The sequence below is a fragment of the Ursus maritimus genome, unplaced genomic scaffold (assembly GCF_017311325.1).
Source record: "Ursus maritimus isolate PB19 unplaced genomic scaffold, ASM1731132v1 scaffold_29, whole genome shotgun sequence".
In the NCBI taxonomy this organism is placed as follows: domain Eukaryota; kingdom Metazoa; phylum Chordata; class Mammalia; order Carnivora; family Ursidae; genus Ursus; species Ursus maritimus.
The window spans coordinates 15,045,152-15,062,285 of NW_024425452.1; the positions used below are offsets into that span (position 1 = coordinate 15,045,152).

The 17,134-nt window shown below is 36.9% G+C and overlaps 1 protein-coding gene across 1 annotated transcript in view; it reads left to right on the forward strand.

Moving 5' to 3' along the window:
- RAB23 (RAB23, member RAS oncogene family) overlaps positions 1–13,143 on the forward strand; it is a 34,732-nt gene extending 21,589 nt beyond the window's left edge. The window contains exons 4-7 of the mRNA XM_040643598.1: positions 2,165–2,321; positions 3,829–3,911; positions 5,580–5,672; positions 8,912–13,143. Coding sequence (XP_040499532.1) covers positions 2,165–2,321; positions 3,829–3,911; positions 5,580–5,672; positions 8,912–9,051 — 473 coding nt within the window. The 3' untranslated portion in view covers positions 9,052–13,143. The remainder of the gene's footprint in view (positions 1–2,164; positions 2,322–3,828; positions 3,912–5,579; positions 5,673–8,911) is intronic.
- The last annotated feature ends 3,991 nt before the right edge of the window (positions 13,144–17,134 follow it).

Below are 17,134 nucleotides of genomic sequence, written 5' to 3' on the forward strand. Positions count from 1 at the left end.
TCTCTCACTGGCTGTCTTTCTCTCTGTCAAATAAATAAATAAAATCTTTAAAGAAACAAAAACAAAAAACTTTAAGAGTTTTTTGGTTTTTTTTGTGTTTTTTTTGGTTTTTCTTAAAGTGTGTAAGACTTTGTATCCCTGGAAATACCCTAATGGACCCTCAAATTCAAAGAACAGTTGACTGGATATAAAATTCTAGGTTTAAAGCTATTAGAGTTTTATAATAAAGAACAGTTTCTTGGGGTGCCTGTCTGGCCCAGTCAGTAGAGCACGAGACTCTTGATCTCAGTGTTGTGAGTTTGAGCCCCATGTTGGGTATAGAGATTACTTAAAAATAAAATCTTAAAAAAACTCAGTTTCCTAGTCAAAGTAAAATTAAACAATGTGTTTTTTTTTTAAAGATTTTCTTTATTTATTCGACAGAGATAGAGACAGCCAGCAAGAGAGGGAACACAAGCAGGGGGAGTGGGAGAGGAAGAAGCAGGCTCATAGCGGAGGAGCCTGATGTGGGGCTCGATCCCATAACGCTGGGATCACGCCCTGAGCCGAAGACAGACGCTTAACCGCTGTGCCACCCAGGCGCCCCTAAACAATGTTTTATTTATAGTTTAAGTTAATATTAGAGTTCAAGTAAATATAAATTTACTTACTAGTATCTAGTGTGATCTTGTCAGTGTTGGGTTTTTTGTTTTGTTTTGTTTTTTTGAGAGAGAGAGAGAGAGAGAGAGAGAGGTGGGGCAGAGGGAAAGGGAGAGAGAGAATCTGGGTATGGAGCCAGACACGGGGCTCAATCTCACGACCCTGAGATCATGACCTGAGCCAACAAGAGTCTGACACTCAACCGACTGAACACCCAGGCACCCATCGTCAGTTTTATTTCTCCTTAAATTCCTGGAAAGTGTTAGGGTGCTTCTGTCTGTGTTGTACCCTATCCCCTGCCCCAATTTTGTGTTAGACAGTTTTTGTAATTAATATGTCCTTTGGTTTAAAACCTGTTTTAGAGTAGGGAAGATTTTCCCATATGAAGCCTCTGCTTTTGTATTAGTGGTGAATTGCTGGTTTTTCTCTTTCGTGCTCTTGTGCTTTCTACTACACTCTTCCCAATATTGCTATAAAGACCTTTTTTGGCCTTGGAGTGTCTTAGGTGGCCCAGGTATGTATGTTTTGAGTCTTAGTAGGAAACTCTTATACCTGAGAGATTTGGAAGGAAGAAGTAACAGTAAGAAAACATGCTTTGATTCCAGGAAATCCTCTTGACCCCAGGACAGTTTTCTCTTGTTGACTCTGTATCTGCTTTTGTCACTATGCTGCCTCATTGATTCAACACCCAATCATTTATAAAAGAACTTTCAGGGGCCCCTGGCTGGCTCAGTTAGTAGGGCACGTGACTCCTGATCTGAGGCTCGTGAGTTCAAGCCCTACGTTGGGCATGGAGCCTACTTAAAAAGAAACAAAAGGGCTTCTTTCGGAAGGTTGCTGCTTATTTTTAATCTTAGATATTATCAACCTAATGTGATAATCAAATGTTAAAATATTGTCATTGAGCATTGGAATTATGCAGTTAAACAGGATAAAAAATGAAATTAAACTTTTTCCTCTCTTTTAAATATGTATATGTTTTTAACTTTTGGCAATGATTCTTCAGCTATGTTTGTTAACATCACTGGTATTCTGCTACTAAAATAAAATAATAAAGTTATTTTAAAAAGCAAATAGAATGAGAAAATTATGATTTTTTTCCTCATGGATTTTTCTTAAATCTGTGGTAAAAGAAATTCAGAAGCAAATGATAGATTAATAGGAAGAACTTGGCAATAGTCTTATCATTCATACTTAGTTTACTCTTCTCTTTTGCTTTTATAATATTCAATATATCAGTATTTCATGGTGTTCTAAAAAGAATGTGTACAGTTTTTTTTCCCTCCAAGCTTTTATTTAACAGTTAGTTAATAAGAATGTATAGTTTTGATGGTACTTTGACACTTACACACAATTTTGAGAACCAGTGGTTCTTAGAATTAGAAAATAGAGCCTATAACTAATATAACATCGTATCTTAATTATACTTCAATAAAAAAATTGTTTGAATAGGTAAAAGTTGCCCTCATCCTGTATAGGATTGCTTCATTAATGTAAATAACATTTTTATTTTGTGACCTTACAGGAGCCCAGGCTTGTGTGCTTGTATTTTCTACCACAGACAGGGAATCTTTTGAAGCAATTTCCAGTTGGAGAGAGAAAGTAGTAGCTGAAGTTGGAGATATACCAACGGTACTTGTGCAAAACAAGATTGATCTCTTGGATGATTCTTGTATAAAGAAGTAAGATGTCTACTTTTGAGGGGGAGGTGGTAATTCTATAAAGTTAAAACCTGTTTTAATTTTGGAGAGATTTTAAAAATTTAGGAAACCTTTTATAGAGACTGCCTTATACTTAAATTTTCTGTGAGCTATTCTGTGACTGGTTTGGGTTAAAAAAAGTTCACATGGAATCATAAGTAGAGAAGATTAAAGGAAATAAATTTTTGAAGGCCCTTTTAGAATTCCAGTTTTAGGTCTTATACCACAAATCCAGCTCTTGATGTTAAATCAAATCTAGATGTAATAAGAATGTTGAGAAAAACATCCCTGTATGTTTCAATGTCTAGAGCAAGTAGCTATCCTCTGTTGATGAGTTTAAATGGGTAAGTAGTTCAGATTCATATTGTTTTGTGTATTCAGATATATTATGCTCATATTTGTGAACGGAGCATCTAGATAATTTCTGCCTGTAAGTATTTGCTAGCTTTGAAAATCTTTGGTTTTTATCTAATTTTTTTTGTATGTTCTTATATTAGTTATCTGTTGCTGTAAAACCAATTAACCCAAAACGTAGTGGCTTAAAAGAACAAAAATTTATTATTTCAGTTTCTGTGGGTCAGGAATTTGAGAGTGGATTAGCCAGGTAGTTCTGCTTTAGGTTTTTCATGAACTTGCAGTCAACGATACTGCCCAGGACGGAGTCGTGTAAAGGCTGACCGGGGCTGGAGGATCCACTTCCGGGAGGGCTCCCTCGCTTGGCTGTTGTCAGGAGGCCTTAGTTCCTTGCCACACAGACCTCTCCCTGGGGCTGCTTGAGTGGCGGCACAGCATGGCAGCCGGCTTCCCCCAGTCAGGGGATTCAAGACAGGGCAAAGCAGAAGCCATAATGTCTCTTGTGACCTCATGTCAGAAGTCACATACTGTCCCTTCTGTGTATTATCGATCATACAGACTAAGCTTGATTACAGTGTAGGAAGAGGCTACACGAGGGTGTGAAGACCAAGAAGAAGGTGGGGGGTGAGGTGGAACCATCGGGAACAGTTTTAGAGCACAGCTACTACTGTCTTAATAAAACTAAGATCAGGAGTCATTTTAATAAAACTAAAATTAGCAGTCTGCTCTCCTAGACACAGTTGTTAATATAATGGCTTTGGCAGCAAAGTAATTTCATAGCCAATAAGAGTAAAGTAAGGAATGCAGTGTAAGATCTTCAGAGTGCAATTAAATTCAAATGTTTTTAAAAACAAGAAAGGAAATTATTATATAAAGAAAAGTGATATTTAGCCATTTTAAGGCTAGAGTTTAGTGAGTATAGAAGTGACAGTATAATGGTGTTTATCCCCCAAGAGTACTGAAAACTAAAAATCCTGTCTAAGCACTAAGAACATACCTTTTAGCTGGTCTTGAAGGTCTGACACCCCCATCCCCAAGCTGTATTAGGTAAATGTAATAAAAATAATTTTTAGAAACAAACTATCAGAAAGTACCTTTATAAGTGCCTTTTTTTTTTTTTTAAATCAATATATAGTGAGGAAGCTGAGGCGCTGGCAAAAAAGTTAAAGCTAAGATTCTACAGAACATCCGTGAAAGAAGATCTAAATGTAACTGAAGGTAAACTGCCTTTAAAAAAGAAATTAATAACAGGAAGTTTGTTTTATTCTTCTTATGTTTTTTTCTATTGTGGTTTCCAGAAATCACATATGTAATAAGAACAGAATTTTCTTGTTAAAAATCAAGTAAAATTTAAAGGCATGATACTTCTTAGAGTCCTTAACTAATTACCAATGACTCTGAATACTTGTTACTCTCTATAGCAAAACTTTGATGGGTTTTGTTTTGTTTTTTATCTTTAAAAATACAACTGTGTATATATGAGTGTGTATGCATGTATGTGTTTTTCATGCATACCTTTTAAAGTTACTGACTTATTTGAGAACTCCTCCATAGTGCATATTCCATTAGGTAGTTACAGTGACCTTAATTTGTTGTTTGTGTGTGTTTTTAAAAAGATTTATTTATTTGAGAGAGCGAGAGCAGGGAGGGGCAGAGGGAGAGAATTATCAAGCAGACTCCCTGCTGAGTTGAGTGCAGAGCCCAATTCGGTGCTCAGTCCCACAACCCATGAGATAATAGCCTCAGCCAAAACCAAGAGGCGGGCGCCCAACCGATTGAGCCACCCAGGCGCCCCTGATTGTTTTTTGGGGTGTTTTTTTTGTTTTGTTTTTTTGAGTAATCTCCATCCCCTGCGTGGGGCTCAAACTTATGACCCCTAGGTCAAGAGTCCCATGCTCTACCGACTGAGCCAGCCAGGCACCCCTGACCTTAATTCGTTTAGTAATATTTCCCAGTTTAAGAAAGTGAGAGTAGAGAAAGATGATTATTTTTCTCATTCCAGAACTGCTACTTATTTTATTAGATTGCAACTTGATTGTCGCTCAGGTGTCGTCTGCATAGTTTTTTTCACCTAAAAAAAGGAGACATCTTGGGCACCTGGGTAGCTCAGTTGGTTAAGCATCTGTCTTAGGCTCAGGTCTTGACCCCACAGTCCTGGGATCCAGTTTAGCATCTGGCTCCCTGCTCAGCTGGGAGTCTGCTTCTGCGTCTGTCCCTCTGCCTGCCCGCCCACCCCCTTCCCCCCTCCCCTCACCCCACTCGTGCTCTTGCGTGCATACTCTCTCTCAAAAATAAATAAAATCTTTTAAGAAAGGAGACATCTTTTCAAGACAGAGTTAGTGTAGTGTTGCTGAATGTTGATCCCTATTCAAGTACCTAAAACTAATGACTACAAGTATAATTTCATTTCTTTGCTAATAAAATGCCGTATATATTTATTATGACCATTGTACTTAGGTATTGCTCAAATAATTTTTTTTAAAGATTTTATTTATTTGACAGAGAGAAAGGGAGCACAAGCAGGGGGAGCGGCAGGCAGCGGGAGAGGGAGAAGCAGGCTTCCCGCAGAGCAGGGAGCCCAACGCAGGGCTCGATCCTAGGACCCTGGGATCATGACCTGAGCTGAAGGCAGATGTGTAACTAACTGAGCTGCCCAGGTGCCCCTGCTCAATTAATTTTTAAAAGTTGAATTTTTTCAACTAGATTATATACTTCCAATTTAATTTTAAATGTGTTTAGTAAGGATGGATGAAAGAATATAATTATTTCAAAAATAAAATGTTTTTGGCAAGTATACAATATTATAGTGAGTGATATAAAGCAATAGATTTTACATGCATAAAATATAGTGACTTGGTAAGATTTTTGTTTTTGTTTTTCTTCTAGTTTTTAAATATTTGGCTGAAAAATATCTTCAAAAACTCAAACAGCAAATAGCTGAGGATCCAGAATTAATGCATTCAAGTAGTAACAAAATTGGTAAGTACCCAAGAAATTTTAATCCCATGTTTACCTAGTAAATTTATTTTCCATTCATTATTATCATGTTTATTATTATTTTTTTAATATCTTTAAAAAAAATTTCTAAGTAGGCTCTATGCCCAACATAGAGCCCAGTGCAGAGCTTGAACTCAAAACCCTGAGATCAAGACCTGAGCTGAGATCAAGAATCGTGTGCTTAACCAACTGAGCTACCCAGGCACTCATATTTATTGTTTTTTTAAAAAAGATTTATTTATTTATTTTAAAGAGAGAGAGCAAGTTGGGGGGAGAGGGATAGAGGGAGAGAGATAAGCAGACTCCACATTGAGTGGAGGGCCTGATGCAGGGCTTAATCTCAGGACCCCAAGAGGATGACCTGAGAGGAAATCAAGAGTGGATGCTTAACTGACTGAGCTACCCAGGCGCCCCTACTATTTTTTTTTTTTAAATTTTATTTATTTATTTGATAGAGATAGAGACAGCCAACGAGAGAGGGAACACAAGCAGGGGGAGTGGGAGAGGAAGAAGCAGGCTCATAGTGGAGGAGCCTGATGTGGGGCTCGATCCCGTAACGCTGGGATCACGCCCTGAGCCGAAGGCAGACGCTTAACCGCTGTGCCACCCAGGTGCCCCCTATTTTTTTTTTAATATAATATGTTCATTTCTTTAAGAAATGTGATTAGAAAATATTAGATCAGCAATTACTAAACTTAGTATCAGGTCTCATTTTAAAAGGTATATTGAGTTAAAAGATTTTTTTTACTATTGAATTTTCTAAAGCCGTTTTATATATTAAGACAGCAGAGATAAAGACTTTTTATAAAGATCTGTCCTATGTATAAAGGAGGTCTTAACACTTGTTCTTCTGACTCTATACTTGTACTGTTTCCATACACTTTACTGATTTTTTTTTTTTTTTTTGTAATGCTAAATGCCTACAGAGAGGCACCTGGGTGGGTCAGTGGGTTAAGCGTCTGCCTTCTGCTCAAGTCATAATCCCTGAGTCTGGAATCGAGTTCCACATCAGGGTCCCTGCTCAGTGGGGAGTCTGCTTCTCCTTCTACCCCTCCCCCCTGCTCATGCTCACTCCCTCTTATGCCTTCTCTCTCTCTCAAGTAGATAATAAAATCTTTAAAAAAATAAAAAATAAATAAATGTCTACAAAGTCTAACATTTCCTGAAGAATAAGTATGTTGTCTTCTCTATAACAATAACTGACTGAACATGTCTTACTCTTTGCTTTGGTTTCCAGGAAGTTGAGGTCCAAATTTTCTGTTTCTAAAGCTCCTGTGTAGTCTCTTAGAGACTTCATATCTGTATTCTGTCCCAACCCCCCACTACATACATGTAATCACATATATTATTTTCTTGACCTCTATTAACTTTTTCCCCCTTGATTCTGGCTTCTTTTTTGTTGTTATTTTGCCATTTTTATTGCATATGTTCTTTCTGTCAGACACCTCAAATGCTCTGGGAACAAAATAGGACAGTTGTAATGAGCTTCTGTCTGGTCTTGTCTTCTGGGCTCCATTCTTGTCTCTTCCAGTTTGCCGTGTAAAGCCCTTTGATTGAGTCGTATTGTAGAGAAGATTAAATGCAGCTGTCTTTATTCTGAGATCTAAAGACAATATCATCTATCCTTCTGTGTGGCCTTATGCCCCACTATTCTATACGTATCCCGTTTTCCAGTTCTGCCGGAGGTCTTGCTGCTGCTTAAACATTCCTGTACTGTCTTCTTCATTTTTGCTTATTTTGGTTCTTCCATCAGGAATGACCTCTCTCTTTCCCATCCCTGTCAAAGAACTATTCATTCCTCAAGGACTGTCTAGAAAGCTTTCTCTGCTCGCTATGTATCTAGAGAAAGCCATGGCCACTCTGCTTTTCTTCTAAACAAAGAGCAGTCTGAGTGCGGTGTGCTGCCAGCTGGCCCGGTCTACCTTTTTTATGTTTGTCCTTTCTTTTTCTTTTTCTTTTTTTTTAAAGCTTTTATTTATTTATTTGACAGAGAGAGACAGCCAGCGAGAGAGGGAACACAAGCAGGGGTAGTGGGAGAGGAAGAAGCAGGCTCCCAGCAGGGCAGGGAGCCCCATGCGGGGCTCAGTCCCAGAACACTGGGATCACACCCTGAGCCGAAGGCAGACGCTTAACAACTGAGCCACCCGGGCTCCCCCAGTTTGTCCTTTTTACACGGTAGCTTTAATTGGTCCTTCCTTGGAACCATCTGTGGGATCTTGGGTCTTTTTATGGCACTTAAGGCAGAGTATCTGTAGTATTTCTTACTTGTATACTACCTCACCTCACTCACCGGGTTGTAAACTCGTGGGCGGGAATTGGTCTCAGTCATCTTTGTATCGCCGACAGTGTCTCTGGCCCAGACTTTTGTCTCTCATGGATGATAAGTAGTTTGTAAATTAGAGATTATAGTTTAAGAGCAGCACAGTTCAAAATGGAAACTGTAATAGTTAAAAGTTTTCTTTTAGTTCATCCTTTTATCTACTTATCAGTTTAATTATCTGTAGACCATTTCATTGTTGGTTTAGCCAAGATAGGAAAATTCTGCATGACTACAGCTTTTACGTATGCAGTGTTTTTATTAACATAAAAACTCACAAATACTGTTGTCAGTACAAATCTGGTATTCTTGAGGAAATTATATGATGTAAAAGATAAGTGAAATTATTAAAATGATCATATTTACTGATTGCAAATTTCAGAAGTAGGTTGATAGGGAAAAGATGCAGAACAGTGTGTATAGTTAATCATCATTTTGGTAATTAAGGGAGAAAAAAGAATGTGTATGCATTTTTGCTTAAATATGCATAAAGTATCTCTAGGAGGATACATAGGAACAATGGTAAAACATGTGCCTTAGGGAAGGGAAACTGGTGATTTGGAAGGGAGACTTTAATCCCTTTTGTACCTTTTGAACTTTGACAAACAATGTGTATTGGCTACTAAAAATAAATTCAACGTGGGACACCTGGCTGGCTTAGTTGGTAGAGCTTGCAACTCCTGATCTCAGGGTCATGAGTTCGAGCCCCTATTTACTTAAAAAGGTGGGGGTAGAGTTTACTTAAAGAAAATTTTTTTTTAAATAAATGAAATGAAAATAAAAGCTTAAAATTGTAAATATTGAAAATATTACTGATTTACTAAGATGCTGGATGCACTGTCTGCAGTTGGTAACCCTGAACTATCTCAGTATCACTCTCCCTGTTTTCCCTCAATTTATACAGGTGTCTTTAATACATCTACTGGAAGTCACTCGGGTCAAAATTCAAGTACCCTTAATGGTGGAGATGTCATCAATCTTAGACCCAACAAACAGAGGACCAAGAAAAACAGAAATCCTTTTAGCAGCTGTAGCATACCCTAAAACATTCTAGGGAGGAAAAAAATTGAATTATATTGTGTAATTCAGTAAGAAATACATCCAGCTGTCATGGTATGTTACAAGTTTTTTCTTTTTTTTTCTTTTTTTTTTTTTTTAGCAGACTTTGCACCTAATGGCTCTGTGAAAGTTGACAGACTTAAATATTGTTCTGCAGTGCTTTTCAGATGGAGTGGGATCTTTGGTGGAAAAATTACTGCCTTGTGGACTCATTTTAATTTTCTTACATCAGACGAAGCTTCTCCTGTTTTTGAAGGAATGCTATAAGAAATGTCAAAAACAGGTTTTGCTGAATTTTTAAGTGCTGGAAAACATAAGTGGAATGCCTGAATATATTGGTACAGATTTTAATATTGGTCCAGGAAAGATAGCAAGCATTGTATTTCTGAAATTGGTCATATAGCTTTTCTGGAAAGTAGTATTGAATCCAAATACATACAAAAAAAATAATATTGAAAGGTAAACCCTAAGTCTTGCCAGACTGCATGAGTGTGTATTTTGGCAATGTTACTTGTGCAATATCTGTATGATGTAGAATGTGGAGGTATGCATGCAGGTGTCTGGTACTGAAGTATACTGAAGGTACGTTCAGTATTTAAGGAAACATAGAATCTAATTCATTCATAAAGTCATTTACACATTGTGTGTATGTAAAAAGTTTTTATTTTCAAACAAGGGAATTCCAGACATATATTTTGCAAAATGAGCTCAGATTTTAAAAGTGCTTTGTGCCAAAAATATCATACCTAATTTTTACAGTGCTTTACTATCAGAATTTATATTGTTTATAATATCTTTTAAAAGCAGTTTTCCTCCCTGACAGGGTAGGTAAAAGAGGAGTATCAATGTTTTAATGCTAGAGTATCTCCCAGGTGAGACTTTTGCGGAATCTTTCTCCTGTGTGCATCCATGAGCACGGGGAGCTTGCGCTGGCCGAGCCCTGCCGAGGGCCCAGCACCCCTGCGGTTAGGGGGCCTGTGAAGGGCCGTGGTGCATCTGGCACTTTTTGCTGCTGACTGAAAATGCAATTTTGAACTGATAAGATTATGCTAACCATTTTTTTAAATGCAGAAGAGACGATCTTTTGGCTTCATCTGCATTACGGATTTTGTAATGTCCTGCAACTCTAAAGCATCTTTGCGTTCACACGTTTTTGTATGGCATTTTAGGATGATCACTTGAAAATTTCTATAAACTTCAGTTTGTATAGCACTCTCTCAAGAGCTCTGTCAGCACCAAATGCGAGATAGTTTCTTTTAAGAACTGATTTTCATATGTAATCATGTGGCAGAGCGTTAATTTTGTGACTTGGGACGGTAGCTTTCCAACTAAGATAATAATTGCATGACTCCTGTTAAAAAGTGATTAGCATTCATCAGTGACTTTGTGTTTAACCCCTTGCTCTATTCCTGGTTTTTACAGGATTTCAAGGCACGTGAAAATAACTTTTCTTGGAAAATGTGTCATAAAAGTTGTTTTCCATTATTTGTACTAAAGGCATAATGTTGTGTGCATTTCCTCTGTATGTTTTCTCTCTCTCTTTTTAAGTCTTCCGTCTGCACAGTCCTCATCCCTCTGTCCAGATTAATGTTGAGAAGATAATAGAATTTTCTGGGGCATGTCCTTGCTAAATGGTCAAGAGTGAATGCTTGCTCTTCGTAATATTGAAATAATCTGGCATTATCTATTTTAAAGTAATATAAAATGTTAATTTTTATGTCACCAGTTGTTTCCACTCCCATTGCTGGCAGTGGAATAGATGTTGGCGGGGTGGGGACTCCATTCCTAACAATGGGTACTAGTTAATGATTCCTCTTTCCTTTTCTACTCTGTTCAAATACAGTCTCTTTAAATTTTGCACAAAACATATTTCACGGCAAATAGTTTTGTGGCCTTTAGTAGCCAAAAAAAAAAAAAATCATGTTACGTAATATGTTGTAGTTCTATTTCATATTAATTAAATGTGTGTGGGTAAGAAATTGCTACTTTTCTATATAAAAAGATAATCACTGTTGATGGTTGAAGTTTCCTGATATTTGTAATATAATTTTATGTATTTAGTTTTGTCCTTTTTTCTTTTTGTAGGAACTGAAGAGAGATCTTTTGTTACACATTTGAACTTTTATTTGCATTTGTGTATTTTAAACCTAACCATAATTGGTTATTTTAAATAACTAAGTAGATCTGAAAATCGGTCATAGTGATATGTTAAATACTTTCTCAGTTTAATTCTAAAAACTCCAAATTTGACATTAAATCCCCTCCCGGACCCTTAATTCTTTTAAATAACTTTACTGTTAATTTGTAATGAATAATGGATACTAAAGAAAACATTGTGTAAGACTCCGGGATGTCGTTTATGCGTTTGTGCTCTAATGTACTTTTTTCTGGGATGGCTGGTTTTTAGTATACAGACAGAGAGCTGTGGGATAACTGCCATATTGCAGAGTTCCTCAGCTTTCCTTTCCTCTCTCAGTTGGCCTAGCGAATTAAATAGCTTACAGAGTAGCCCAGATAAGGCAATATACTGTTGACCCTTGAACAATGCCAGTTTGAACTGCGTGGGTCCAATTATATGCAGATTTTTTACTGTACTGTATATGTATTTTCTCTTCCTTATGGTTTTCTTAATGATATTTTCTTTTCTCTGGCTTACTTTGTGATAAGAATGCGTTATATAATACCTACAACATACAAAACATTTGTTAATAGCTTATGTTATTGGTAGGGCTTTCAGTCAACTGTAGGCTATTAGTAGTTAAGTTTTGGGGGGGGTCAAAAGTTATACTTGGATTTTCCACTGTGCAGGGGTCGGTGCCCCTAATCCCTGTGTTGTTCAACGATCAACTGTATTTGATCGTTATTAGCGCCATAAGATGAAATTCGTTGCCATTATTTTAGTACTTATATCATCAGGTGGGAACTATACAAAGTACCTTGCAAACAACAATTCTATGGAGGTGAGTATTATTATTCCTTCCCTTTTTTTCAAAAGAGGAGGAGAATGAAGAGCTAAGATAAGTTTGTCAAAGTCACATAGTCGATAGCAGCAAAGCCATTTTCTGTCCCATTTTGTAACTACTATGTTTATATAGCCCCGACATAAAAAGATGTGCTATCTTCCATTGTACTTTACAGTCTAATATATATGGATGGATTTGATACTGCTGTATATATGCAGTTATATTTTATGGAGGAATTACTGCTAAGAACATTTTCAGCTTATAAATGTTCTCACATAATATTGATTTCTTATTTGATGCATTTGTTTTAAAAAGAATTAAAATTAAATAAAGAATAACTATTTTTCAATCAAAAGCCTAATTGCTCATCTGAAATTATGGGGAGGGCAGTATTCTAAAAGACTGATTTAATCATATTTAAGTGTATATTCGATAGTTTCATCCAAAAAATTAAATAATTAAAAATATGAAGAAAAGCTTTTGAATTGGGATTATATATGTAAAAAAAAAAAAAAGAAAGAAAGTATCCACTCTCAAGTACATTATGAAAGGCTTATGTAAAGGGAATTCTGACCAGTCATTTTTAATTAAAGTAGAAGGTCAAAGTTGAAGGATTTAGCTTGGTTATATTGACTATTAAATGCTGCAATCATTTAATGAAGTAATTTAAGAAATCTCCATAAATGAACATTTTAAATAAAAACATAGGGGAGCCTGGCTGGCTCACTCAGTAGAGCATGCAACTCTTGATCTCGGGGTTGTAAATTTGAGCCCCATGTTGGGTGTATTGAATACTTAAAATCTTAAAAAAAATTTAAAAAAGATTGTTATCCATGCTGAATGCCAACTTGGATACAAAAGTTGTCATAAAAAGGTTTTTTATTTTCCATTCTTATACCTCTTAGAATTCAGTTTTTCATATATTTAAGTGACTGTCACTTAAATATATTTCTGTTATTTTTAATTGTTCAAGAGAAATCAAAGGCTGAATTTGCTTTCTGCTTGGTTTTTGTATTGTAGTATGTGTGACTCCTCTGTAATTCTTATTTTCTATCTTTGTGTTATTATTAAATGTATACATATTTCATCTCTTCTAATTAAAATGTTACTCGGATTTTTCTACTTTCAAAATCGTATTGGGAATACTTTGCTCTTCTGTTAGATTGTAAGAAAAAACAACATGTCATAACCAATCTTGAAATTTCCTAGTATGGCTTTTACACAGATTTATAAATTACACTACTTAGAGTAACTTATAAACAAACACTTAAAATTTAAATGTGTGCTACTTATTGCTGAGAGAAATTAAAGGAGATTTAAATAAATGGATATATTATGTACATGATTGGAAAACTCAGTATTATTTTGTTGTCAGCTCTTTCTAAATTGATCTACAGATTCAATGCAGTTCCAATCAAAATCCCAGCAGGCTTTTTATTTGAAAGTTTAAGTTTATCTAAAAGTTATGTGATGAACCTAGGATAGACAAAACAATTTTGTAAAAGAGCAGAGTTGAAGAACTGAGACTCTATGATTTTGAGACTCTCAGTATGGGTACTGTATATAAGACATATAGATCATTGAAACAGACTGGATTCCAGAAATACACCCACACAAATATGGTCAAGTAATTTTTAACAAAGACTTCACAACGGTTCCATGGGGAAAGGGAAAATGTGCTGGAATAACTAGAAATTTTTAATCTCAGGCCTTACCTCAAACTATCCTCAAAAAATAATTTGTGGTGGATTATTAACCTAATAAATAAAAGCTAAAACTAAGGCTTCTAAAAGAAAACAGGAAATATCTTCATGACCTTAAGGTAAGCAAGTATATCTTAGGACCCAGAAAGTGCTAACTGTGAAAGAAAAATCAATAAGTTGTACATAATAAAAATGTAAAACTTCTACTCAACAAAAGACATGGTTAAGAAAATGAATAGATAAGCCATATACCAGGAGAATGTATTTGTAATAAGCATATCTCACAAAGGACTTATAGGTATAATATATTTTTTAAAAAACCCAAAAACAAAACCCTACGACTTATTTATAAAAGACAACCCAAATAAAAATGAGCAAAATACTTTAACAGACACATTACAAGAAAAGGTATATGAATGGGCAATAAGTGCACAGAAAAATGCTCAAAATCATTAGTCATCAGGAAAATGCAAATTCATAGAACAATAAGATACCATCACAAACTTCTAAAACAGCTAAAAGTAAAGACTGACAAAATAAAATATTTGTATAGATGTGGAGTAACTGGAACTCAGGTTCAATCACTTTGGAAACCGTGGCAATTTCTAATAAAATTAAAGATACATCATCTATATGACCCAGAAATTTCACTTCTAGGTATTTACTCAAGAGAAATAAAGTCTTATGTGTATGAAAAGAGTTGTACAAGAATGTTCATAGCAGCTTTAAAATAGCCCCAAACTGTGCCTGGATGGCTCAGGCAGTTAAGCATCTATCTCGGGCTCAGGTCATGATCCCAGGGTCCTGGGATCAAGAGCCTTGGACTCCCTGCTCAGCAGAGTCTGCTTCTCCCTCTGCCCCTCTCCCTGCTTTCCCCCTCCCCCACTCATGCTCACTCACCCTCTCTCTCTCAATAAATAAATAAAATCTTTAAAAAATAAAATAAAAATAGCCCCAAACTGGAAACACCCCAAATATCCACAACACATGAATAGTTATACAAATTGCAGTATATTCATAAAATGAAATACTACTCATAATTAAAAGGAACAAATTATTAATATACAAAATATGAATCTCAAAAACTTAATGCTGAATGAAAGAAGCCTAACACAAAAGAGTATGTACCATATAATTTCATTTAAATGAAGTTCTAGAGTAGGTAAATCTAACATTAAACAATCAGAACAGTGGTTGCTTCTGGGAGCTTACACTGACCAAAAAAAAGGCACAGAGAATATTCTTGGGTGAGGGAGGCAGATCTTGATATGGGCATATGTGTCACACAGCTATGCATATGCATACGTATGTGTGTGCATACACAGCTACGTGGGTATGTCAAAACACACTGAGTTATACACTTAAGATCGATATTTCACTGTAAATTACACCTCAATAAAAAATTAGAAAAATAACGTGCTGCTTTTCTGGGAAATGCTGCTTTAATGATGAGTTATATTTAAATTGATTATTATCTGGGACTACTTTTAAGAAGGGTGATAGCTTAAGCACTAACATTTGGATATCCTTTGTGGAAACTGACCAAATGGCCAATGGAATATAAAATCGAGGAACAACCTGAGTAGTAGATAGTCTCCAAAGATGCCACCCAAATGATTCTGCCCTCTCATGTATCTGCACGCAGCTACTTCCATCCGGAGGGAGAGCTTATGTCTCCTCTTGAATCTGATGTGGGCCTATAACTGCTGCATCTAATTGAATGTGGGGAAGTAACATTCTGGGATCTCTGAACCCAGACATTAATAAGCCCCTGCTTCCTCCCTCTGAAACCCAGCTGCCATGCTCTGAGGAAACTCAAGTCAAGTGGAAAGACCCATGTGGCCAAGGATAAAGGGCCCCAGCTAACAGTCCTGAGCTCCCATGTGACAGCCAGCACCAACTTGGAGCCATCTTGGAAATGGATTCCCCAGCCTCAGTCAAACCAACCTTACTAGTGCCATATGAAGCAGAGATGAGCCGCCCCACTGAGCCCTGCCCAAACTGCAAAAAAATGATTATTGCTTTAAGTTACTAAATTTTGGAGTTGTGTATTATATAGCAATTGATCATTAAAACAACTTGCATTAATACTGGGATATGGAAGATACCATCCACATGGCACAAATTTCAAGGAATTCCTCTCACTAGTATATGTGGAACCAGATCAAAGGAGGACATGTGGGGCTTGCTCATAATTCCTTTCCTGAGGAAGGAGTGCTGGGCTTCAGAGAGTGGAGGAAATTCTGATGAAATGCGGCACACAAACCCTTGAGGATTTTGGTTGGGGTTGCATAAATATAGATTAATTTGCATGAATTGTCGTTCTTTGTCATATGGAGTCTTCCTGTTTAGGAACATCATAGTGTCACTAGATTTGCTTTGTGTGTGTGTGTGTGTGTGTGTGTGTGTGTATTTGTCAGTAAACTTTGAAATTTGTTAACTTTTCTGGTGGTTCATCCTAACAGAGTTTCTATAGTGGTCCAGTATTGGGATTTCAAATAAATTGTGTTGGAGATTATCTGGATCCTTGGGCAAAACTTTAGATCTCAAAGAAGGGGTAAAAGTTTGTATTTTTTTGGTGATTTTGCAAGATTTAGAGTATAAACAGCTTGTTAGAAGTAGGGAGGAAGCTATCAGAATTTCACTGATGTGCCCATCGGTTGCTTCTCAAGATTTGTTCCTTGGTGCTGCCCCACCCCCACCTTCCCACACTCACCCTGGCAACAGGCACCAATCCTTTAAGAGCTTCACTACATCAGTCCCCTTTGTGCTCCCCTTCGTAGGGGCAGGCTGAATGAGCCACAACTCTGACAGGGCCTCCTACGGACAGCCCTGCAGCTCTGCTAACTCCACTCACCCGTCCATGGAGGGGTTTGGGTTCTGTCATGGACACCATTACTTCCCAAGCAGGCTTTTCCTTTCTCATTTATTGAATTTCAGGCTGCTCATCCCCCCACCCACCACTCTGGTCCTGTTTGCACTTTGTCTTGTAGAAATTGCTCTGGTCTACACCTTCTCCTTTTCTATTGCTGAAACAGAATTGTTGCTGTGTTTATATTATACTGGTCATTTCAATGACATTGGAAATCTCCCTGAAATAGGAGATCTCAGAATTACCTTTCTTAAGCAGGTATCTGATTATAGCCAAATCTGAATGGTTCTGTGAATGCTCAGATGGTAACCGTAATGTCTCACCTGAGCATTCAGGACTCCCCAGCGTTTCACTCTAGCTCACCTTCTTACTTCTTACTTACTGGACTTTCATGTATCCGATATTTTGACCATGACCATTTCTAGAACATACCCGCAGTTTGCCAGCTTGGACCTTTTGTACTGATTTCCTGACCTGAAATGTCCATTCATTTATCATATAGTTGTTGATGGCCTTCCACATACCAAACA